The sequence below is a fragment of the Pleuronectes platessa genome, chromosome 11 (genome assembly GCF_947347685.1).
Source record: "Pleuronectes platessa chromosome 11, fPlePla1.1, whole genome shotgun sequence".
In the NCBI taxonomy this organism is placed as follows: Eukaryota; Metazoa; Chordata; class Actinopteri; order Pleuronectiformes; family Pleuronectidae; genus Pleuronectes; species Pleuronectes platessa.
Window position 1 is genome coordinate 7236897 of NC_070636.1, and position 26630 is coordinate 7263526.

Genomic DNA, 26630 nt, shown 5'->3' on the forward strand with positions numbered 1-26630 from the left:
CATTGGCAAAACCACCGTTTTTCCTCCAGAGCCACCAGCAGGATGGAATTTGGGGCTTTTAGTGAAGTGTGGTGGCATCTATTGGAAGCATCGCCTCTCAGGATGAATTACTGGAACTTTGGGGATTCCTCTGACTTTTCCATCTAGCACCACCATCAGGCAAAAAGCTAATTTGTCCAATAATTAAGTTAATGTCCAATGTACTAAAATTAAAAGAATATTCAGACCTTTCATATGCAAAAAATTTCAGAATCAGAAATATAATGGATGTAACCTTTGACTTCTGAGTCCAGGGGAAATTGAGTTACTCGTTATAGAAGTTATAGCTTTTGATGAATCTTGCTTATGAACCAAATAATGGACAGCGGGGAAACAAAACCTCTTTGGTGGAGCTAATAAATACAAGTAGCTCTGAATCAGCATCAGCACTTTGAAATGAATCTGAAAGGCATAATTCTGAGGAGACATATGCATCATTTAATAAAAGGTATCAGCTAAATGATTTCAGAGCTTTCAAAAAGGAGCAGCAGCCCATGAGTCACGATCCATTTCAATGCTTTATGTACTTTAGAAGCCAAAAGGGACCCAGAGAGGGAGAAAGACAGATTTTCATTGGGGGGGGGGGGGGATTTGGAGAAAAAAAAAAACTCAATTACTGTTTGCAGACTGGGACTGTTGCTACGGACGGTGCCGTGATCAAACACAATTTGGATCAAACCACGACTTTATTTTCACATTCTCTCACATTTCCAATCAAGGACCGATTAGCCTCAGACATTAATGAGCCTACTAATCCATTTGGGCCCCTCGTGATAACAGTTAATTGTCTGTAAAAATGTGTACAGATCCCCGTTTGGGTTGTTTACTAACTGATTTGGATGTGGTTAGGCCCTAAAGAGGCATCATTACGTTGATAGTTCTTTGGAAAATGAGCCCCTGATGGAGGCAACACCGGAGGAGGAAAGTTAAGAATACGCAGGGCCGCCGCTTCAAACCATTGCTCACTTGAGTGCAAATTTATCACTATCTTAAGATAACATTTGGCTGTCATCTGCCCTCATTACACTTCATCTGGAATTAGAGCTTTCTGTTGTGCTCACTGCGCCACAGTGAAGAATGTTTCTTTCACAGAAAACCTCAAAGATTTGAATTGACTCTGACTCCGACTGTGAAGTCCAGAGGGGGAAACGATGCATGGAGAGGGGACGACGGGATGTCGGAGGCAAGGAGCTTAATTTGGATCGGTGTCCTCTGTGTCCTCTGTGTCCTCTGCTCCATGTTTGTGGCTTCGGTCTGACCTAAATCCAAATTACAGTTAAATTCAATTTCGATTTGTGGAGTCGGAAAAAATAATTTAAGTTGGCCCGAGCTGTCGCAGAAAGTTATCCTTGACAAAAGTTATGAATGTTAAGTTAAATGAGAGGAATTTGAGGTTTCTGCTGTGAAGTTTGCTGCCATCGTTCTTCTGATTTTCATGTCATTAAAGGTCTCTCACAGAATTCAGTCTTACATATTGATATTTGGAGCTCAGCTGCACATTTATGCCTAAATATTGACCATCTCTTTTAAAGGAGAATCGATCCAAAGTATATTCAAGCAAAACTGTTGTAGTTTGACTAAGTTTTTTTCTATGATTATAAAGTGGTCAGAGGTAATAAAGTACATTTACTTTGTACCTAAGTAAATTCCTTGAATAAAACAAACTTTTTTCGATAACTTAAGTAAAAGACAATGGAGTGCACTTGAAAAAAATACAATACCGATGAGCGTTAACTTAAAACATCCAATTATCAAACTGAGAATTAAAAATCCTGTTTGCAAATTTGATTTCATCTGAACATCCTGGTGAAATTCTTCATCATACATACAATCGAACATTCAAACATAGCAATGCATGCTTTAAAGTGTGCCTGCTCACTGTTGCATGTGGGACCAATACAAATAATTAAAGATTTTATTGTTTCATTGTCTTTTTTCTGGACATATTGCTGACAAATGTTTTGCAAATAGCCCCAATCTCTTCAGAAAGATGTGTACACGATGCACTGTGCAGCAAACGTACTTGCTTTGTCATGTTGTTGAAGGAACAGGAGTGTATGTGTGTGTGTGTTTGTTGTTGTGTCTGTGTGTGTGTGTGTGTTTGTAGTTTATTCTGGCCACTCAGCGTGCAACCTTGGCTGGCCTGTTCTGACACTCAATTTATCGTCCTGTGATTTGAGGCCTTAGTTTCTCATTACGCCCCAAACTTTTTGTGTCCTTGTGCGGCAAAAATTAGTTTGTGTGTCTGTGTAAATCACCTGTCATATGCACATGCTCCTTTAAGAAAAGGCCAAGGGTGTCATTTGATTCCTGCTGCCTCGCTTTCATATTTATGCGTCTCATATTCACGTCCATTGGCTGTGTCTCAGTTGGGCTATCCATCAACACTTTTTATTCCCGTCGCACCAACAATATGGACATAAAACGCTCTTTTACGTCAGCAAAAACCGCTGCCACAAATAAAAACGGAACAACAGCACCTCTTTATTTGTCAGGGAAATAAACGACACGAATTAAAACTGATAAGTGACTAAAATTGGCATTAGTCATATCCTATGGGCTGGGCTTTTTAATGGAAATTACCAGGGGCGGTGAGGCTGTTTCATAAAGTATAACTCGCAAAATTGGAAAACATAGGTGATATATTAATGAGTTTACAAGACTGAAGGACAACCAGACCCAGGGGGACGTGTCCTGCTCTCGCCAGCGCACCAGCACAAGGACATTTCTCAAACCAACGTGGCTGAGAAACCGTTTGAAAAATCACTCGTCCTGTCGAATGAAATTTCCAACATGTTGTGAGATATTTATCGCACAAATTAATTTGTTTATTTATTGTTTTTACGTTTGCCTGCCCAGTGACTGAGGGTGAATATAATTAACATCACTTTAATACATTTAGTCTAGTCATTAAATTTAGATTTTTATTGTAGCCACATTGATGATGATGATAATATGATACATACCCATGTTGAATAAACTAGAATAAATCAATATATTAAAAGAAGAAAGGAGGAATTGATCAAACAACAAAACAAGGTAAGACAATTGAACAGATGACATTTTGTATTTCTTCTTCAGACATCATAATCACTCTTTAGAAAAGTAACCTCAGTCTGTACTGCCTGTACAACAAATGATGCTAATCTGCATCTTTAGATTTTGTCACACGTTCAGGGAGAATAACACAAAAACAAAAAAGGCAACCCATTTGAAAGCCAGGGGATGAAGAGACGTCTCTCTCAATTTTGTACACTCAAACAAAATCAGTTGCCTTTGGCCTGCTTAGGGGTAGAAGGTGAGGGAAGCACACGAAAGCAGTGCAATTATTCTGCTCTGGCACAACAACAGAGAGCAAAAAGAGCATCAAAGGCTTTTCCTCTGAGCGAAATGGGGCTCCCTCAGAGGAAAAGTGCAACCTGTGTGTGTGAATACCAGAGTGTGGACTTCTGGTCCTCTCTCCCGAGACACGAGATGGGAAGGATGCATGTCAGTGTCAGCATTACAATCACTGGGCAGAGCCACTTTGACTACGTTTCATTATAGTAAACAGAACTGTGCAAGTCGTTTTTTTCCAAATTTGTGCCTTGTGCCATTATGAGAGTTGAAAAACATGTGTAATTCTTGCTTTCAAATGTGAAATAATACATTTTATATGACACTCTTTTTCAAGTTATCATGTGTAAAATGTGTTTTATGTAATATTACGTATGAAATTGTTTCAAGACACACAAAATAATAACCACATGTAATGAGCATGCAAAAGTGTTTCATTTGTGTTAAAGAAATACAAAAAATGCACACATGACCTCTGTGCCTGCAAAGTTGTTTGCATGTGTTGCTGAAATATACATTTTGTCTGTGATTCATTTTTCTTTCAATTATTCATCATTATTTTGATTTCTTTATTCAATTACCAAATATTTGTTTTGAGCACTTTGTATTGAATACTTTTGTTATTTTTTTTATTATGGATATTTGTCATTACATATTTTCATTACATTTTAACTTTGAACAATCTGCTTCGCCAATACCTTATCTGGTTTTGGTTTTGATTATAATCAAAACCCGATACTGAGTTTGACAGAAAGAGAAACTCAGGGTTTAATGATTTTCTCTCAGGCATGTTAGAGGACGTCTCGGTGGAGAGCAGGGGTCCTTCAGCAACCCGGAAGCTTTGCCTCTCACATGCCTCACATGTTGTTGTGGTGTTTTCTCCCTCCTTCTACCTGCTGCTGAGCTCTGTCACCATTAAACTGTCACTCGACTCTTAAGGGAAACGTAGGAAGATGAAAGTGGTCGCGTTGATAAGGTAGTCCCTCAGTATTATCTCTAACTGGCTCAGAGATGTGGGGGTGATTTTAGTTTTGTTAGCATAGCAGTGATTCACTCTCAGTTATGGATATTCTTGTTCCCTGTTTAGAATAGAGCATCTTTATCTCTATCTCTATCTTTATCTTTGCATATTAATGCTGCTGCTCCACACACACTGTGTCCCGCTGATAACTTACAGGTCTGCATGCTAATGATTCAAAGCCTTACCCTGTGTCTGAGGCTGTTTCTCATCCTGTGTTCCAGTGGGGGCAAAGACAGCTGCTACAACATGATGCAGTGTGTCGCTGCCGGCCACCGGATCGTAGCTCTGGCCAACCTGCGTCCTGCCCACACAGGTGAGGAGGAGGAAGAGCTGCTGGGGGGGTTTAATGTGGGCCAGCCAGCTGCAAGTCTGCACACCAGGAAACTTTGAGCTGTGCAGAATCAAAGTACTGCACAAAGTTCTGTACTAGATTTATGTTTGTAGATAAGTTATATGCAAAACTAGAATGGGTGCATATCTCTATCAAGGTCCAACAGTCCCCTTCAATTCACTCAGGGTGCACAGAAATACACACACTCACAGATATCACTCCCCTAGATATGTCTGTTTATTTCATTAAGATCCATGAATAATTTCCTGGGAAATTGGGGAAAATGAATCCAACCCCTTTGTCCTGATTTGTGCCAACACTGTATAGGTTCTTAATTGTCTTATGTCCCACCCCGCCAGCAAGTTTTGCGGAAATCTGTTCAGTAGTTTTATCGTGAGCTTTTTTTTAAAACACCACCATCATCTGTAGGCCACTGAGTGACTCCTCCGAAGCTATCAGGATTTGAAAGGTCTTGCACAAAGGCTTCATGGTGGTGGGAATGAGGAAAGGGCCAGTGATGCTCTCTCATTTTATCCACTCAGGTTTAGTCTGAGGGACCGAACTAGTGACCTCCCAGTCACTATACACCATTGCTACAATATTGAAATGTCTGAATAAGTTATTTGATCTTGTAACTTTCCAATTAAAATTAATTTGAGTATTTTATCACTGAAATTTTCAGTATGACAGAGGTACTTTGGAGTTGATACGTATTCTGATTTCAAAGTATGTACTGTATTAATTTGTTTCCCTTATGGATCTTTACACAAACTATTCAGTAGTTTTGAAACACAAGTTCCTTTAAATCTTCTTTGTCATTTCTTATATCTTTAATAAATACAGTATGTTTGGGTTTGTGACTGTTGATCAAATAAAAACAAGACACAGGTCGCCCTCAGTTCAAAGAATCATTGTTTGGCTTCTTTAGACAGAACAACTACTCAAATTATTGAGAAAAGAATCCTCAGATTAATCTAAAAGTTAACGTGGACTTTTATTCACCCTCAGCTTTCTCACATCCTTTAGATATATTAAACTCGTCATCTCTTTTCCTCAGAAATGTGATGAATGGCTTGTCATCAGACACTCAAACCTCTTTTCGTCTCTGCTGCAGATGAGTTGGACAGTTACATGTACCAGACCGTGGGACACGAGGCCATAGACCTGTATTCTGAAGCCATGGATCTGCCTCTATACAGACGCACCATCCAGGGCTCCAGCCTGGACATCAGCAGGAACTACAGGGAGACGGAAGGGGACGAGGTGGAGGACCTGTATGAGCTGCTGCACCTCGTCAAGGTAGAAAGATACAGTGATGGGATGTTCTTAACCTGGGAGTGGGTCTGTCAGCACAGTGGATGCTGCATCTAATCTGGATTTAAAAACCTCTTGATCAGCATAGCTCAGATTTTTTTATCATTGCTGTTTATTTGACTCTTTTGTATGTTACACACAGAAGCAACAAAGCAGCATGTGTCTCACTGGCTTCTCCATCGCTGCCATCTGTTCAGTTGAAGCTCAGGATCATTGGCCTCGTTTCTCTTCTTTGCCTTTTTAGTAAATTATCCAAATCTCTCTCTGCCCATATATAAGGTCTGTGTAAAAAACAATCTATTTAAAGTTTATCTCTAAGGATGTAATTTATCAATGGCTGTGTCTTTCATCATTTGTTTACCTGGTTCTTTAGCGTTAGTAAAGAGACGGGTCGGGTTCGCCAAGTTCAATGATGCATTTTTTTATTATGTATCACAACAAAACTAAAAATCTAATACGCTCTTGAAGGTGCCATTTGGATAATTTGTAAGAACATCTTAGGCTCTTAGACTGCTTCTGTAATTTTAATTAAATGTTTTTACTAATATTTTTCTGGCATATTTACTCCTTAGAGCAGCACAACCCTTGATATATAACATCATCCCAGATTACATTTTTATATTATATTAAAATGTATATACATATATTTTCTACAAATATGAACTTTTGTGTGTGTGCATATGGGAAAAACTGCAATTTAAAATATATTTTATTATTATTGAGACAGATGTTAATTACTCTATAACTAAACCTACATATGAACAGATATACATAAATTAGACATAAAATAAAACTCCACAGGGAAACAAAGCAAATTGAACAAATTACATTAATCAAAAAAAGCAAAAAAAATATGTACGTTTGTGATAAAAGAGACATTCACGGCTTTTAATCGACTGTGATTTTTATTTGGAATAGTGTTATCCCACCATGTGATTATGTGAACTCACTATCGCAATGCTTTGTTTAATATGCACCCGAGTCGTTTGATTGGCCACCGCTGACTCTCGCTCCACTGCTGTTTTCAGCGAACAAGCTCTCAGAGCGCCACTAAACCTCCCATCTTGGCTAAGGTTCATGACATATGTCACACTGTTGAGATGTTTTACAAGTCACTCTCTGTGGATTCAGAGTCACTTAGTAGCCCATCAGCAGCGTCTCGAGGAGCCTCTGCTTGTCGGGCTTCATCTGGCCAACTGTACACTAACAGTCCTTAGCACCGGCGTAAAGCTGCTCCGGAGATTAAAAAGCCATGTTGGTGCTTTTAGTCTGTCTTATTTAAGTACGTCCGGATTCCACTTTCAAAGTGGAGTAAGTTTTTCTTTTTAATGTTACTCCGGGAAAATGGCGTGTGCCAGTTGTATCGGTTTATGAAAGTTTTATGTGTGGAGTTGGAACGAGGTGCCCTTCAACAACCGGCTTCACAGGAAAAACTCCATTCTTTTTTTATCCCACTTGACAGAAGATCAGATGCAAAAATTAATCACCGGGTTAATAATTCATCAAATACCACTTTTGCCAGGACGCTGAAAAAAAATATTCATTTGAAGCCAAATTATGTATGAGAGCTCGGTGGTCCGGTGTGGCGCAGGGTGGCTGACTGACAGGCTGGAGACAACTGCATGTGTGTTTAACACACCGCTGGCACTGCCTGCCTACCTGACTGCCTGCAGCCACCTGGACACACACTCCAGCAGCAGCTCCTCTCCCTGCTGTCAGCACAAACCGGGTGTAACACTTCTTTCCCCGCTCCCGCACCCCCCCACCACACACACGTTATAGCTCGGAGCGTCAAAATTTAAGGGCTTCTTATGGGATGGAGTTTGTTGTTGAGACGGGAGTTGGCTTGACGTGGGGTAAATGAGCGAGGTGTGGGGGGTGCGTGGGTTCTTCCTGTAGGTTTCCGTGTGAAGACGTGTTCACCCGGAGCCGAGGGCAGCTCCAGGGTCCCTGCGTGTCCGCACACCGCCTCTGTGGCAAGGGCCAGTCAGCCGGCCTCGGGGCATTTCCCGTCCTCTGCCTGCCTATCTTTGTTGTCTTCTATATAAATAAATCCCCAGTTTTACACATGCGGCTCCGTGAGGCAGCTCTCGCTTGTTTGTTTTTTCTTGTTAGTTTCCACGTTCACACGGTCAAATTTAATGGTATCGGGGGGGGGGGGTCTCATAAGTATTCACAGTCAAATAGCCGACGTGTCTCCGGTGCGTGATGCAATATGCCATTTCTGCCTGTGGTCAGGGCTCTAATTGCAAAGGGCTGCTAATTTCCCATTTCCAGGGCTTCTCTGGTCTGACCTCACCAGTCAGCCGGGCCATAGATCACGGCACTTGGACTCCCATGGGGGGGCTTCTCATGGGCTGGCAGACCTCCAGTCATCTCCCCGTTTACCCCCCCCTCCCGCCGTCATCAACAGACCTGCACCGTAAACAACAGGCTTCCTCTCTCGCTCGCTGAGTGATGTCGACCATAAGAATGCAACTCTCTTATCTCAGATTTCAGGTCACTGCTGCATTTTCTGACTCGTTGGTTAGCTTTACAAACTTGTACCGCTTGCTCTGCATCGGGAGTGATGAGAAACTCTGGGAGATCAATGAATTCCCAGTATTTAGAAAACTTACACAATTCTGTCACAGCGTCTTAAACCTGCTCTTAAAAAGTCCCGGATTACCGTCACGCTCTCTTCGTCAGGTAGTCTGAGTTTACTGTTTCATATTCATACGGAGAATGTTTTTCTTCTCAGCATAAAAGTTTGTGGTCTTGTTGATTTGTGAAGTGAATAATAGAGGGGGGGGGGGAGGAAAAAAAAACACTACTTTTGATAATGAGCTGTTAAATCACCCCCACCGAAAAAGAACAGCTTCAGCACGAAAGTATGTGTTCTGTTTGGAAAGTGTGATATTTTGAAAGATTCTTTTCTCGCAGTTTGAATTAATTAGAAGTTACAAGATTATATTTGGCAAATGACACTTGAGCATAGATGAAAGAGTTTTTTTTTTCCCCTCCTCAGATCCGGAGTTGATGAGTTTTAAGTGGATATTCTTCCCCCTCTTCCTCCTCCTCCTCCTCCTCCTCCTTTTCCTCCTACTCCTCCTTTGAAATGCAAGCCACAGACCCGTAGCCTGAGCCAACAGTGCCATCTACAGACCATTCCCAGAGCTGACGGACCGAGGCGACTCCACACTTTGGCCTCTCGCAGAATGTTTGCAGCCTTTCAGAAGATTCAAAGGAAGAGATCATATTCTTCAGAACCATTGTTGATAGAGGAGGAAAAAAAACTCAATTATAATAGGTGGGGTGGGGGGGGGGTGAGCCGTCCATCCCCTGGTTAGTGGTGATAATGGCAGAATGACAATGTGGCCCTATCCTTGGCCCCTTTGCTCTCATCGCTGGTCGTGTCTTTTGAAGTGTGTAACCTGATAGACATGCGAGCCACGGCATCCCATCCTGCACGGCGCTGATCTTTGAACCTGCTCTTTGAGGGGGAGAAATAACTGTTTAGGCAGCGGCAATGGGAATTTTTTCATTTTTTGGGACATCTAAGATAATTTTTTCATTGAAATGTCGATGTCCTTGTTTCCTATCAGACATTTAAAGTCTGCGAGTTTATAGAATTTGTGTTTAGTGCGTAGCTTAGATAAATATGTTTTTCCTTCCTGTTCTGCACACACTGTAGGTTTGTGTGTCTGCACTTAATGTGTGTGGTTGGTCTGCTCCCCTCCGCTGTGATCTGCTGTGATGTGTGATACAGATCAGCAGTGTCAGTCACCGCTGGCTGTAACGCCAGTCCCCCCCGAAGGCCTGCAAAACTCCTCATATTAGTCATATCACATCCCTCAAGTCCTTTCTCCCCGTCTCTGTGCTCTGTGACCTGACACAGTGGCTCTTTATGCCCCGTGACCCTGCTCGTGTGTGTGCGGGCGAGCGCACGCCTGCGTTTCTTCAAGGTCAGGTCAAACCGGGCCTCTGCTACAGGATAACAGGGTTTTTATCTCTGCTCGCCTCACACACCTCTGCCTCCTCCGCCTCGCCCCCGGTTCGCCTCCTTTCAGCACTCTGCAGCTCCCGTCCTCTTCTCTCCCGTCTGAGAAACCCACCGTGCGCCGCCACGTTCCAGACGGGTCGAACGTTTTCACAACACAAAGGCGTCGCACCTTGAAAAGCGGCACCCCCCCCACACGCCATGAATGCTAGTGAGTCTCCGTGAGATGCAGCCGCCGCTTCAATCCCTCGATGAAGTGATAGATACTATTTTAAAAAGACAGTGACTCTATTGCAGCGACTCTGCAACCTTTGATCGGATGAATAAAGACAAAGACATTTAAGCTCATTAGAGTGATGAGGAACAATAGAAGATATATCTGTGCACGCGTTCCTTCCTGCCAGCTCTAATTAGCAGCACCGTGACATCTCGGTCGTACTCAGACCCGGCTTTGAGAACGATGGAAATGTTACTTTCAAATCAAATCTCCTATTCTGTAATCATTCGACTTTGTAGACTTTGAGTTTTTCATTTTTTTTTTTCATGGGAGCTGATACTGTGGATCGTGTTAACACCCAAATTCTTCCCTTCCTGTTTAATCAAGCCCGTTATTTCTCCAGGAGCTGTATGGGGAAAACTCTCGGAGAAAGTGCACTGAGACCTCTGGCCTTTGTAGATGAAACCTTCCCTTCTGTTGCTGTGTCTTTAAAACACCACGTTTAAAGTGAGATTACACTCCTTGAACACACACACGCTTTCCCTGTTTCTCCTGATACACACACACACACACACACACACACACACACACACACACGCATCCTCAGCCACTCCATTATCGACATCAGCAGACAAGAGCGGTGCCCTGTGAGATCGCAGAGGCAGCCTGTCCACAAGTCCAAACATTCCTTTTCTTTTTTCTTTTTTTTTTTCATTCTTTCCATCTCCCTCGCTCCTTCTATCTTTCGTCTGCTGGCATCTTTGTCTCCATTGTGTTGTCGTCGCACTTTCATCCGGACCCGTCAGAAGCCTGGCACGCCGTGGTTGCGAGCGCCCTGATGGAGGTGCGTCCCGCTGCGAGGAAAGGAGGGAGAAGAGAGAGAGAGGAGAAAATAAGGAGAAGAGAGGAGGAGGGAGGAGGACGGCTGGTAGGCAGGCAAGCAGGCAGGCAGAGGAATCTCCAGTTGAACAAGGAGCTGTGCGGTATTGATTAGGGAGCTGAGGTGTTGTGAGACACGTCGTTGAGGAGGGGTCTGAACTATAAAAGGGAGGGTAGGGCGGGGGGGGGGGGGGGGTGTTACAAAATCAAACACACAGCCCTTCTCTGATTACCGGCATGGAGCTGCATTAGGCTTACATCGGGGGGGGAGGGGGGGCTCAACAGGAAAATGGATTTCTTTAAAAACCTGCTTAATACATAAATCATGACCTCTGGGGTCACAGCGAGGGTTTAGGAGCTCGGATCAATAACCCGGCTAATGCGAGCTTGTTGCAGCTGGTTTGTGGTGCGGAGAGACCTCTAAATGTTGTTATTGGAAGTAGCTTACAAGCAGCCTAAGACCCGTGGATAATCACTTTGTAGAAAAGTTTGTTTTATCGCGTTTCCCACTCAAGTTCAGGAGGCCGTATTTAAATAAATATTTCAGCCCGAGCTACAGCAGAGATTCCTTCGAGCAGCTGACATTGCTCCGGAGTCTCCTCCACATGCGACCGCCATTGTTATCTTTCCCCTTTGGTCTGAGACTGTTTGTGCCGGTCGACACAGCGGCAGTGGGGCTGGGATTGCAGACCTTGTTTTGCACATGAGGAAGGATAGCATTAGCGCTGAGATAATGGCGCTGTGTATTGTTCGCCGGCCTCGTGGAAGTGCTGGGACAGGATCTATTAGATGCAGGCCCATTTCCCTCCAACTGACTCTAACGGTCCCCGCAAACATTAGATAAAGAGCCTAACCTCAAGCCTTTGTAATTTGTTTGTATTTTTCTGCTTAATGTACTTTGCTCAATCTTGTTTAGCGATGATGGAAGCTGATAGCCTTATCTCGCCTCGCCAAGGGCATGAGCCACTGCTCGGTTGAACATTGTTCCAATGAAGAACGTTTATGTGTTTATGGTTGTTTTTTTCAGATTTTTATTTTTGATGCCGGGTGGACTGAGGGTGTATCTAGAGGTTATTTGCATTTGATCTATTGGTTAATATGTTTTTTTTTATGGCTTGATGTAAATAAACTATCAAGGGAATTGTATCATTGTCATTTCTTCCTTTTATTTGTGGTTTTTCATGTTAACAATTGAGGGAAATTTGTGATTATCTTCTAGTACCGGCTCATCAAATTCACTCATTGTTATCATTGTGGGTTCTGTTTCTAAACTGCTTGAATTTTCGATCATCAGAGATACATTTTTAAATCACTATATTTTTCAGTCTGCTTCCATCTGTCTTAAAAAAAAAATTCTAAATACATTTCAAGTACATCTGAAAATAAGAAGTCTCATTAATTAGCTGTACGCCCTGCATGTAAAAGGATGATCCAGTGACGTAAGAAAAACAGAAGTCAACAAGGAGAGTCGACCTGAAATAAAAACCTTTTAGAATTTCACCAGTATCAACAGCTTAGTCAGACCCGAGCCCGTCTGCGTCAGAACAGACAGCTGAGGAATAAGTGCCAAGTCTTTCAACTCCCTGCCGTTCATCTCCTCCAAAATTAAGAGGGGGTTTTATGTTGTTTTTTTAACCAGTCCCCACAAGAAATACCGTTTTCTGGGGGCAGGCCCCATCGCCTCCCGCAGCTAAAGTCATAACCAGCCGTAGAAAAACACTGTCTGGAGTCTGGAGAGTGGGTTAAACCAGCATCGCTGCTATATTTTCTCCTAGTCTGTCTCGAAGGAGGGAAAGGGGGGGGGGGGGGGGGGGGGGGGGAGTTGTTGCGGGAGGGGGGGTCTGTGATGTCTGCAGGAGCTATATGGAGGATAGAGGACAGCAGAGCCAAGAGCCTGGAACCTGACCTCACCAGAAAAACATTTACATTTTCTACTGTGTGTGTGTGTGTGTGTGCGTGTTTGTAAGTCACCGACTGTGTGTGTATACATGGACATTAGTGCATGTCTGCGCGTACACCCTGTGGAATAGGTGGTTGTTATGGACCATGAAAAGCAACTGACATGGTTTACCTCTCTGTGGCTGGAGACTCCTCCTTTGATTCTGTCCTTTTTCACTTTCTTTGGAGGCAGCTTCCTGCCTGAGACGCTCAAACGCTCTTACCTCAGCCGAGCGGGGTTGTTGCTGGGACACAGCTGGGATTAGGACTTTTGTTTCATGCCCCACAGAGAACTGTTTATTGGAACACCTTATCCTTTTTAATGGTGAGAGGTGAGGCCCTTCACGTTTGCAGGAAGCTACATGACTCTCTGTCATCCACAAAGAAAACAAATCCCAGAACAGTTAAGTGGAGGCACAGACTGACAATTTACAATCTGGGATCAACCGTTAATGTATTAAAGAGCCAGTCATAACTAAACTTGAGCTTGAATTGCAGGTATTCATGGACACAGAGTCCATCGATAAATGACCTTATGTCTCCCTGCTGCTTCCCAACATTTAGTTTTCCATGCGTGCTGATATGGAAAGCCTCCTTGTCCTTGGACCGCTGTAACTGGGGCTTTGTGCTTGCTTTGGCCAAGGCCCTCTCCCTCCCAGCCTGACGACTGGCTGGGTCTGTGTTTACGTAACCATATATATCTGAGAGGAAACTCGTGAAACGTTAATCTCTCTACTTTTTAACCCTGATGAATTTCTACATTTTCCAGCTGTGCGGCATGGCATATTTATGCTCAGGCTCTATCGCTGAAAACAGCTCTGTCATTGTAAATGAATCACTATCCAAGACTAAAGAGAGAGTGTGTGTGTCTGTGTGTGTGTGTGTGTGTGAACTTCAGGCAAAGAAACTGTACAAATACAAGCTCAGCCATAAAGAGCTGCACCAGTTCCTTTCATGGATAAAAACCCGCAGCTTCTTTTTCATTCTTCTCCAGACTGGAATCTGTGCACGTGAGCCTGTCAACTGACACATTTCTGCGGGGTTGATTGAGCTCCAGTCTCTCATCGCGTTGATGGGACAATGTCCGATGTCACATCCGCTGTTGACTGGTCACATCTGCGTCGTGGCCTCAGTGGAGGGACAATACTTTCCCCCGTTCAGCTTCCTCCCTGCCCCTTGTCGTAACGCTGACCTGCATCATCCCTGGAAGCCGTCGAGGCCTTTAGGTTTATGAGCAGCTGGCGTTGTGAGTAGTTTTGTTTTCCTTAGTCCACCACTCTGTACGGTCGAAGATTGACACGTGGTGATGAGTCACCTCGCCTGCCCATCCACACGCACAAAGGAAGAGCCCGTCTTTCAGCAGCTGCTTCAAACAGACAGGCCCCACCGATTTCCAAAGGGGAATGTCTCTGAAAGCATTCTGGAACCAAAGTTTTGCCCGATGTTTGTTTTACAAAGACGTTCGCTAAGCCTGCGTGTCCATTTGTTGCTCTACATTGATGGACCAGACATTTTACACTGTGTCTCCGCCTCAGTTTGTATATATAAGCAGTATATGATATATTTCGAGCATTGGGCGTCATCTATAACATTCTAATTGGCCTGCATCCTGTACCTTGTGCACACCTCTTCCACAACCTATCACTCCTCCACCAACTCCGGGAGTCACCTTGGAGTAGAAGTGTCTGCACAGAATGATAATGAGAATGCTGATTTAAAACAAATAAGCAGCGTCTCCTCCTGCTAAGCTCACGCTAAGCTCCCTGTCAGTTTGGCATGTCTGAGTTGTCAGGACAGCCCAACACGCCCCGGGACTATGTCCGCATTACATTAAACACAATCACTTGACCCTAGCTGGCCCTGTTCCCTGTATCACATCTACTTGAGCTGCTGCAACAACGAGGTCCCCCCCCCCCCCCCCCCCCCCCCTCCTTCTCCGTGTTCCCACCATGTAGAGGAACAGGGGGAGAACAATCCCATTACATTACAACGGGGACCGGGGCTGATCTAATGGAGAGAACATTAAAACCATGTCGCGTTCAGTCACTTACTTGATGGATCCTGGAAGAGAGCGGCCGACGAGGAGGAGGAGGAAGGATGAAGGAGGACGGGATGGGACGCTGAGGGGTGAGAGGTGGCGTCGAAGTGACGGTGCGGACGTGGCGATGGAGAGAGTGTGCGACGGCATCCCCGACGCCCTTGAACAAACTGTCATTCAAACCACTTAAATTAATTTCCCCCACCTTGTCTTCTTCCCCACCTCCATGCCATCAAACACGAGGTCCTGTGCTACCTTACAGGAGAACGTGGCTTAATAGAAAGTACATGTCAACAGCGTGGGAGCGGATACATAGAGGACTCTCTGATGGACGGACGTGGCCTTTTGTCTGTGGTAGTCGAGATCTGCCAGCTCCTGCTTCCCAGTTGACAGGAAAGGCTGGAGCAGGCATTTTGGAAACCCACCATTTTTGCAGAATGGCCCCTTTGTGTTGTTAGGGTGTATAATTAAGCTCTCATTGTGGCAGCCATTGACAGAGAGCTAATGAGGGTTCTGATGTATTCCATATGAATATGAATATTGAATTTTTAATATTTCATGGCTTTCTAATTGCGGCGAATGCCGTTAATGGCTTTGACTGGTGAATATTACCCAGACTGAATGCTCGGCAAGGCGTAAGTACCTTTTCAATCTGAGACTGACAGAAAAAAGAAAGCTGCGTTTTCAAGTCAAACTCTTTGCTTAATGGTTGTCGTGTATTCTGTGCACTTTGGGGCAGATACATATCTTGAGCGAGGGGCATGTCTGTGACTGTGAATACATTTGATCCACTGTTTTCACTCGCTTACGAAGACGAATGTATATATAATTACAAAGTATATCACATGCACTACCTTGATATAGAGTTTAATGGCCGTATCGTTTCTTTGTAGAGCATGTCTGCTGGCCTTAATCTTCCCCACAGCTGACATCTTAATAACTCAGCCCTCTCCATCCATTTCCAAGGGAGACATCCGGATGTGGGGGAAGGATTAGTTTAATGAATTTGACAATTAGTAACAGAAGTTAATGACTGCATGGGGCTAAGTACCCTGATGGACATGGCTGGGGGGGACTGAGGGCTTCCATTGCTCTGGGCCATAGATCCTCATTAATAGCTTTTCTGCCTGGAGGAGAGGACAGGGGAAGCCAGGCCAGGCCTTTGTTTAGTCTGCCTCCGATCGGGCTGCGAGGGAGTTGCGCTGCTGCTCTACGTCGTGCCAGAATTAGCACTGCTCTGGGCATGAGTTAACACAGGGCCGCGGGGTCCTGGATCAGGTGAAGCTTCCTTTAATGAACCAGGGTCATTAAATGTTGAAAAAAAAAGTGACACGGAGTCGAGGCACCTCTGTCTTCGCATCTTGTGCCAAGAGTCATGAAGAAAGAGAAGTGGTTTGTGGGTCACGGGAGTCCTGATGACCTCTGCCTTGATTTATCGTTATGTTAGCTTCTTACCCGGATCGCACCTCTAATGTAGTCAAAACATCGTTTAGCCAGATAGCTCTCATAAAGATTTTATTATTATTTATTATTATACTGTGCTTCACGAGCTACCTTGTCGCTTTGTCAAGTATTCCTTCTATAAACCATTTTGATAAATTTTTCAGCCACCATAAAATCAAAGTTTGTGTTTTTTTATGGCATCATGAATACACATGGAACCATTCCCATAATATCAGTCAATTCAGATTTATATGTATATATCTATGTACTTCTGCTTCACAATAATTTACCCTACCTTTCCCACAGAGGATGAGAAAGTGTAGACTTTGTAAAATCACGTCTTCAGTAGCATTAGCTGCCCTCTCATTCCTGCCTGTCTCCTGGTGAGAGCTATAATAGCGACAAAAACATAACCTCATCCCAAAATAATCATTTTCCAAACTATTTGCCAAAAACGTCTCTTAGCATGAGCCTACACTGAAAACAAGAGGATGTGTGAGAAATTTGTCTTGTGTTATCATTAGTGTGGGGAGCAGGCCTGGGTCTGACGAGGCTGCATGATGTCACGTAAATACTGAACTGAACCTCACCGGCCCGAGTGCGAGTCCAGAGAGGACGGAGACAGACAGAGACAGAGACAGACGGAGACAGAGACAGAGACAGACGGAGACAGAGCGACTAACACACAAGAGGAGGCTGTTCTCCATTGTGCTGTTGCTCTGATTCTCTCCGGTCCTGTCCGGTTTAAAGCCAAGGAACCAAACTGGTGTTGATGTAGCGCACTTCTCCAACACTCTCATTCCTATCTCTTTTCCTCTCTCTGTCTCCCCTTATTCCTCTCTTTACCTCCTAATTTGCCTCTTTAGGAAGTGACAATTGCATTTAGGGAAAAGGTTATCATTGTATTAGAATAGAGTACTGGCCCTGAGGCTTACCTAGAATTACATGACACCGCCTGCAGCCCCCTTGGGTCTGTGCTGGGCTGAAATGTTATCAGTCTGACTTAATTACTGTCACTGGGCGGAATTGACTATAATGTATATTCCAGTGTTGGACATATTGGAGAGATATTTAAACGCGAGCGCAGAATCCCATCTTAAGATCTCTTGCTGATTAACTTTAGGGTCAAAGGGTTAAATTTGAGTTGTGTACTTGTCTCTTTGCTTTTAGCTTTCGCCTTTATACCTCACATCCTTTGCTGCAGCGTAAACACCACACACATACACGTGTGCGGCCGCACTCACACAGAGCCCATCCTTTATCTGATTAGCTGGCACGCCTACATGGAGCTGTGTGTGTGTGTGTGTGTGTGCGTCTGTGTGCGTGCGGCACAGTGCGTCGCAGCTCAGCGTCAAGCCCCAGGCAGGGCATGGATTTCATTTAGGAAAGTATCAAAGGTTTACACGCTGTTCGCTTTAATCAGCATGTTTATCAGGCAGAGAAAAATTGCAGGAAGGGACCACAGGGAGGAGGAGGGGCGGGGGGGTTATCTTAAGGACCAGTAGCCAGGGAAATTGATAATGGCTACAAGGTAATTTACTGGAGACTTGTGCATCCCTCCACTGCTCCTACCCTTGCCTCTCATTCTAATTACAGCCCATGTAATGTTCTAATGAATCTGCAGGTGTGTGTCTGTAGGGGAGGGGTGTGTAGGTGGAGAAGGGGAGTTGTGCATGCGTGTGTGTGTGTATGTGGCTGAGCGTGCAGCTCTCGTGTCGCCTGTGCACGTGTTTGTTTGTGTGCGTCACTCTGCATCAGGCTTGTTTTCAGCGAGGGGAGATTGAACGCGTTTCAAGGCTGTGTCAGTATCTCTCGAGTGCATAGTTGTCTCACTGTTTCTGAAATATGAATACGATATGAAAAGCAATTAGATTAGCCCTCAGCAATATTAAAGATACATGCCACTCACAGGCCCGACGCTCCGCTGATACCTTGAGTTGTCACCACGGTTCTGTCGTCCTCCCGGAGAGGATGGAAGCCGCGGCCCGAGACCCATTCACCCCCCACACACACTACCAGGCAGATAAGGTCCAGGAACTGCCTTTAGTGGTTCTGGAGCCTCCAGTCACATACTTACCCGCGCACATAAACACTCATAGAGCGTTTCTTTCACACAGCCATGTACGCAGCCCTCCAGGGGATATGGGCTGGGCCATAAAGGCCTTGATACGACCAGAGTGTAAACATCCCCACAGGGCTGCGGTGCGGTGGAAGGAAGAGCCGTCAGGAATCCACCGCCGTTGCCTGCGTCAGTTTTTGTGTGTATATGTTAACATGTGTTTGTGTGGTTTTGTTCGGATAACTCTTTGGGTTACCATTGTAAGTTGAGCGAAGAGTGTTTGGCCCCGTGGGACAGTGACATCATATCGCTGTAACAATGCAAGCTGCACATACTGTATAATGGAAAAGGCCAAAGAAATGTTTGTGGTAAAGTCGACTCCATGTTTTTGTGCCCACAGGAAAAGGAGGCCGTGGAGGCGGTGTCAGTGGGGGCCATTCTCTCCGATTACCAGAGGGTCCGTGTGGAAAATGTGTAAGACCAACATACATGCACATTCATGATTCCTTAAAGTGCACACACATCCACCCACTGCGTCTCGGCCCCTGAACCAACACCCTGACGCACGCTGTGGTCCACTGGAGGAAAAGAGAACATCCTCTGTAGACTTTACCTCACTGTGTGTTCCAAACACACACACACACACGCACACACACGCACACACACGCTGCGATTTGAGACTAGCCTTGATTTAATGGTGTTGCCCTGTTTTTATGGAGCAATGATTTGAAGAAAAGTAATGAAACTTCTATAATACTTTTATTTTATATAGTGGTATAGTTGGCATTATTTCATTAATATAGACTAATGCACTTTTTCATGGAAAAATAGGATTTTTATCCTTGTGGTGCCGATACATGTGTATTGCTCTTGTTTTTGTTTTATTCATTCTTTCATTGCGTCTACCAAGAAGGTTATGTTTTCACCCCTTTGGTTTGTTGGTTTGTTGGTTTGTAATCGAGATTACACAATAACAACTGGAGAAATTACCATGAAACTCGGTGGAGGGATGTGGTTTGTGTCAGGGAAGAAGCCATGAAATGTTGGTTTGGATCTGAATCAGGAAGTGGATCCAGGCTGATATATTTTTACTTTCTTTGACATTAGGAGAATTTTTCATTCATCAACACATTTTCATTAATTTCCAAATCAATAATGTATGGACCTTGATAAAAAACAAAGAACTTTGTGTTTTCGGTCCTCTCTTCTCTCCTAGTCTCACAGAAGTGTAATTATTAGCAAAAAATGTTTTCCCTTAAACATGTGAGATACCTATAAACATTTCAAGTATTTTCTTGAGTTGTGATCCATCTACCTACTGTGGACGTGTGTGTCGTGTCAAAGTCAAACCACAGCTGAAGATCAAGTTTTTGTTTGTGTTTGTCTCCTCCTTAAAAAACGCCACTGGCACTGGTCTCAGGTGGGAACATGTGCTGTGGGTCTGTCAGGGTGGCAGCTTCCCTGAAAACAGAGAAGGTGCCCAGCCTCGTTGGCTTTGAAGTTCTTCTGGAGCTGGCCAATATTCGGTGTTAACCACTTTGCTTCCCCTTCTGTTTTTCCGACCTTCCTCTCCCTCTTTTTTCCCCCTTTCACCTGCTCCCCAGATGTTTGCGGCTTGGTTTGCAGCCCCTGGCCTACCTGTGGCGCCGAGACCAAGAGTCCCTGCTCTCCGAGATGATATCATCTGACCTCCACGCTGTCCTCATCAAAGTCGCCGCCTACGGTGAGTATTTTTTTCGTTCTTGTGTTTTCTCTTTTGTGTCTCAGGCAGCTGGTGAGCAGCCCGGTGTCCCCTCCCTCCTGGTCACCCCCTTTACTTTCTCTGGAGGTGCCACGGTGGTTAAGTAGTGTTTGGCACCGGGATTGAAAGGACCGAATTTGGATAAGTGTGTGATAGGAAGAGGAGAGAGGGGAGGTGGCACCGGAGCAAAAAACGAGAGACAAGCGGAGTAAGGCCCTAATCATTAATCCGTGGCTTAGCAGCGGTGTTGAGACTTGTGCCAGCGGCAGAGGTATTGAAGCAGAGAACAATATGAGAAGATAAGACGCGCCGAGGGAGGAGGTGTGAGGGAAGTGCACAGTGGTTTTGGGTAGGGGGGGGGGGCGAGGGCGGGGAGGAGGAGGGAGGGTTTGGCAGTTGAGAAATAATCACAGTTGATTAGCCCGAACATTAATGCAGCCTGTCAATAAGAGACACATGTCGCCATTGTGTGTGCATAGTCCCGGCTACATGGTCCGTGAAGGGAAGATTCAAATCTGGTATCTCTCATTTAGGTTTTTTTTCAAACTGCTTCAGCATTGAGGGAAGAGGTTAATGTGGTGTCACCTGCTCTCTACCTGCCTGTTTTGGAGCCCGAGGAGAGAAAGATCAGATTACTGCATAACAGGAGAGAGTAAAAAAAAAAAAAAAAGACCTTTTCTCTTTCTTGTCCCTGGTACATGATGTTAAGATCCCTACCTGTATCTACTTGACAGTGCAGCTGGATCTCCTTTCGACGGTGCCAGTGAAAAATGATAATTACGGCCACAAATAGTTCTTTTTGCTCTCAAACTACTCGTGGCGATACATCATCATGTAGACGTTGTTTACGTGCCGTTAAGTGCTTGTTGTCACCTTTGGTAGCGATCAGTGGAGATGGGGTCCTCGGCTGACGGATGACCCGCAGAGTCGAGCGCTGCGTCGGCAATATCCCACGCATCTTTCAACACGGCTCAAATAACCTCAGATGAAATGCACGCGTCAAGCCATTTATCACTGGTTCTTTATTTGCCGCACCCATTTGTCATTAGTAATGGCTTCATGATTTAAAAAACAAACTTCTCTGTAATAAATAATAGTACTGGCCCCATGCTCATCAGTGGAGAGATCATGTCAGAATCCGTGTTACATGTTTTTCCGTTTCCTTCCGAGCAATTATAATTATTGTTTACCAGACGGAATTCATTCCTATTTCCAGCTAGAAGCAGATAAGATCACAGTTTGTAGTTATTAGTAAACAATCAATCATTATGCCAAATTACTCTTCTGGTATAATGTTGCGTGTGGAGAATGCTCTCCCTTAAAGACCTCAGTCACCCTGCACCTCCGCCAAGCTTTAAACTCGACTATGTCTAAAAGCAAATTCTCTGCATTTTTTGGAAGATTATAATTAGAAAGGAAAATCACCTCGGGTGCCTTCGCATGTGTATCTTGGCCTCCCCTCTGTATATGTTTGTGCAAGTGTGTGTATGTGTGTGTGCGCGTGTGTTTTGGCTACAGGTAAAAAGCAAAGATCTTATCAGCCCTGACTCCTCACCTGTCCCCAGGCAGTGGTAATTAGAAAGGAGAGAATTGAATAGGGGTGCAAGGAGCGCCCGGGGCACTTTAGGCAGCACTCATATAATTGCAGCTTTGGGTGGATGCAGTTCTGAGCGGTGAGGTGTGCTGTTTAGGGGGAGATTGGGTGACAGAAGGGCGTACCTGGTGGCCTTTGGTGTTTGTGTGTGTGTGAGAGAGCCGGAGGAAGATTTCAAGGGATTTACTCGTGCAGACCTCACGAGCAGAGGGAATAACACAGGACTTCTCACGGGGCAGAGGTTAAGTCCCGCCTGTGAACCCACCGCCAAAAACAGCTTATGATATTCTGCCGTGGCATGAAAATGGGTTTCGGTGGGCGGGACGAATAGAAGGAAGTCGTTCAAGATTAATATACCTTCATTAGGTACTCAAAAAGACAGGTGGAAATTAGCGGTGGATGGATAAAGAGGAGAAAAAAAAAAAACACTGTCTTTCTTTTTTACGGGGGGATATTTTTCCTTGATGACAAATCCCTGCGGTGAAAAGACAGCTGTCCAGATGCAGGATGATCCTCTAAGTGAATTCCACGCAAGTGTTCGTTTTGCTCACTGATGGCGGGGCTCACACTTCAAAAGAGAGACGGGAGATTTGAGTTTCTGAAGATGCCAGATTGCACGTATAGGGAAGTGAGTTCAAATCTCTGAGTCTAAGCCTGTGAATGTCATGAAAGTGCTTCTAATTAGCAACAAGAAAAAGAAAAAGAAAAGCATTCGGCTCACGAGGGAGATGTATATTTTTGTTAGGGAACTGTCTCCTTATAATGCAAAATCCCCTCACGCTAACCGTGATAATTGGCAATTGCACGAGGCCCCCGATTAAATATTCATGTAATTAGTTAATTGATTGATTAGTGCAGGTGTATGTGAGGGCACAGGTTCCGCGGTTAATTGGTCCTCAGCTCCGGAGATAATTGGCATGTGTGAAATGGAGGTCCGTCCACCGGAAAACCTTTCATCGCCCCGTGATCTTCTCCCCTTCACACGAACGCAGCCTTTGTGCTGCGGGGGGGAGGATCCACGTCACACACATTCCCACCGATCACCTCAGCCACTGAAGGGACACAGGATGTAATTTAATATTTACTTAAAGCCCAATTAATGTTTTATACAGATTTGACTGATTATTGTGCCATTGTTGAATGTAAAGAATGGGCGTTTCCATTGATTTTTCATTATCCACTGTATATTAAAGAGTGTTGGAGTTGGTACATGCGGTAGATAGAAGAAGACATGTTTTCAAGATTAGAGCACGACGATCAGGAGTCAGACTCTTTATTAAATGTCCCTGCTAAAAGACCAGATGCAATTTACTCCTGAAATGAAGTGCGCTGTCCTCGTACCCAGGCCACATTGACTTTTCTTCATTTCAGTTAATCAATTCATATTATCTGTTGTTGTCAATTTTACCTCAGTGAAGAACTGAGGCTCTTCTTACAGAGTTAAAGAGTTAAAGGAGATGACTCATGGGGTGAGTTGAACTGGGGTCTGTATGTTTAGCCTTTGGCTTATCGTCGGGCTTAGTTATTTTGTTAAATTTAAAACAACCAAATCAGAATTTAATTCCAAAGTCAAGTGGATTTGCTGATATTTGTAAAAATAATGAATATATCGGTCTACCAACAGTTCTTCTCCAAAACCTGAATATATTCACTTTACGATCACCCGATTTAATGAAAAGCAGCAAGTTCTCACAATGGCAAAGCTGTGATATGAGTCTTGACTGAGAAGATTAGTTAAATTAATTTTCCTTCACTTGACTAATTGATTTATAGACTAATTGTTTCACATTTATTGTCACTGAATCTATTAATTGTTTCTTAAGACAGATTTAGCTTTTTTTTTTATGACTCCTAGTTTATTTAATTATCTTTGTTTTCTTATGTGTGTGTTCTTAATATGACTGTAAATGAACAGACAGAGCGATGAACAGAACACAACAAGAAAAAATATTCATATAACAGGATACTTAAGGAGGTGAAAGATAGTTCCTAGAAAACTATTTAAAGGCTGCTGCACACTAGAGGAGAATCATGGCAAATTTGAGACCTGCCATTCTTAATGCTACCGATTGAGTCTGGGCCTTCCACCTAAAAGTTGTTTGCCAGGAGCCATACAACAACTGAGGATTCTGTGAGATTACAAGTCTCTGGATTCGCTGATGTAAAATTGTTTTCTACCAACGGCAGGTGTGTGGTCTGATGTTCTGTCCAAATCATCCACTCTGTGCGTTCTGATGATTATAAGATAAAAAATCTGTTAAATCTGTCATTATGTCTTTAACATGTTCTAAAACAGTCTTAACCTTAGTGCAGGGGACAGAGTTGAGTTTGATGTCTGGTAGTTTTTTAAATAAAGGTTGAAATGTCCTGTTCAGTTTGTTCATGTGAAGTTTCTCCCTTTTTGATTTGTTGCACCAGAAAAACATTTCATCCTAAAGTGATCCCTACAGATTCTGTGCCGCCTATTTCTTCTGTTCACAGACACTGAATTTCAGATAAGAGTCTGACAAATTTCACATATAACCTTAATCTTATCATCCTTTGTACGGCGCCGCCTCCTTCCCCCTCTTTCTTCCCCTCCGTTCTGCATTTCTCCATCTCTCTCTCTCTCTCTCTCCCTTCGCGAAGATTAGGTGATTGTGAACAGCCATTGTTTCGGCGCCGGGTCTTTGAGAGTTTTCGTTTAAAGGCTGATGCAGCTCACCTACTGGGGAGGAGATGCTTATTTCATCCGTTTAAAGGCTAAAATGTTACACATCATGAATCCAATTTTCTCTGCCTTCCCTCTCTGAAGGCAGGGATTAAAGCCGAGCTGTCAGCCGGCACGCCAGATCTCCAGACAACCCGCGGATGTCTGCGATACTGCGCTCAGCTCCGATCAGACAGTATCTGCAATCTCCCGGCTTTTTAATTTAGCATTAGACTCAGTAAGCAGAAAAAAACAACAAGCAGTTTCAATTAAATAGGAAACTGGCTGCTGTGGGTTTACATGAATCAACCTCTGCAAGGTGGGAAAAGGCCGATCATGATCGTTAAAAAGAATCAGTGCAGACGTGCGCTCTGGAAATAATTGCCATTGACTTCTTTACGGGGAAGAATAGAGTGTTTCCTGTTCTCACACGTGGAAGATGTTTTCTTTCAGCTGAGAACTTTGCCTTCTGCTTCGAGAATTGCGAATTTGAAAGTGAATTTTTAAGCACGATGAAAAGGGCTTTCCCGATTCCTCTTGTTATCGCAAACTTTCCCGCGATATGGTTAACTCCTGTTGTGTCTTTTCAAAGTTTTTACCCTGAGTTTCATACCTCAGTGTAAAGATGAACCTGGTTGTCTGGTTTCTTCCCGGCGAACTTTTTCCCTCTCGCTAATTTCAACCCCTTTTAAATGTCGACAAGGTTTTTTCTCCCTCATTACTGGACTCCCCCGGTTTTAAAGTTCACTGAATTAGATTGGAGTTTTATAGGATAATACAAGGTAAAAAGCTCTTTTTAAAAGGAGAGCCATTCCTCTCCGTCTCTCTCCGGGAAACTCCCCTCTCTCCGGAGAGCGGTCCGGCTGTCTCTGGCGGCGGACTAATGGCGGCTTCTAGTGGGCTTATTTGGGTTTAATGTGGCATAATGAGGTTAGGTAATTGGGTTTAGGTCAAGTTGTAAAACAGCTTCCGAGGAGACAGAGATGTGAAGATCATGTAAATGAGTGGTGTTAGATCGCTGAAGGCTCACACCAGTGGCCACTCAAAGGCTCCTGGAAACAGGTATCGAACGCGCGCGATGCTCGTTTTTTCCGCGGCGCCCCCGTCTCCAAATCGCTGCGGTAACCTTAAGTTAGTCAGGAGCATCAATTAGGAAAACACTCGTACAAGTGCTAAGTGGTCTAGGGAGGAATGCCTCCGCGGTAATGCCACCCTCGTATCATTTCATCACTCACTCCTGTCGTCCTCACTTTCCAATGTCCTCTCCTCCTTGCAAATATCAAATCATGTATCATATATTATTTAAGAGCAGGCGAGTTAATTAACATATTAAAAAATGTGGCATCCCCTCAGCAATTTGGAGCCAATTATTAAAATTTGTTAAAAGGCATGACTAATTAAAGAGGATATTTAAATGGGATTGAATTTTAATGCTTTTTTTTTCCACCCCTCTCCTTCCTTATTACCTTTGTGGCAGGGTTAAGATGAGAGGATGTTGAGATTAGATATTCTCACACTAATTAAGACCACCGATCCCCTGGGAAGAGAATAAGGGCCTGGCTCATTCTCTCCCCTCCACACTCTCCCTCCCTCCCTCCCTCCGCCCCGGCCCTCCGCCCTCTTCCCCCCCCCCCGCAGCGCTGGACCGCCGGGGCCCCGGAGGAGACTCACAGCTGGGATTAAGATGAACTGGGGATGGGATGCGACATCCTTCCTTCACCTCTCCTCTCCCATCCCTCGCTCCCCATGGGGCCCCCGCGGATGACACATTAACCTTTGAGGCTGTCAGGCCACGAGAAGAGAGAGATTCTCACATTACAATTAACTTTGTTCCTTTAATTAAACACATGAGCGTGCCGATGAGCAGGACCACGCGGCGACGCCTCCCAGCAGAGGAGAAATTATTAGGGATGATCCTGCAATTTCTTGTCCAATTGCGATGGCAGTACTGTCACAACTGCACGTCACCCCGTATAGGTCATTACTAACTTGTTAATAATTATGTCAATCAA

The 26630-nt window shown here is 44.2% G+C and overlaps 1 protein-coding gene across 1 annotated transcript in view; it reads left to right on the plus strand.

The window, feature by feature from the left end:
- Nucleotides 1-4195: 4195 nt before the first annotated feature.
- The window catches only part of dph6 (diphthamine biosynthesis 6), a 58545-nt gene continuing 36110 nt past the window's right edge, over nt 4196-26630 (plus strand). The window contains exons 1-5 of the mRNA XM_053434000.1: nt 4196-4351; nt 4618-4709; nt 5842-6026; nt 18995-19068; nt 20199-20317. Of these exons, the coding sequence (XP_053289975.1) occupies nt 4329-4351; nt 4618-4709; nt 5842-6026; nt 18995-19068; nt 20199-20317 (493 nt within the window). The 5' untranslated portion in view covers nt 4196-4328. The remainder of the gene's footprint in view (nt 4352-4617; nt 4710-5841; nt 6027-18994; nt 19069-20198; nt 20318-26630) is intronic.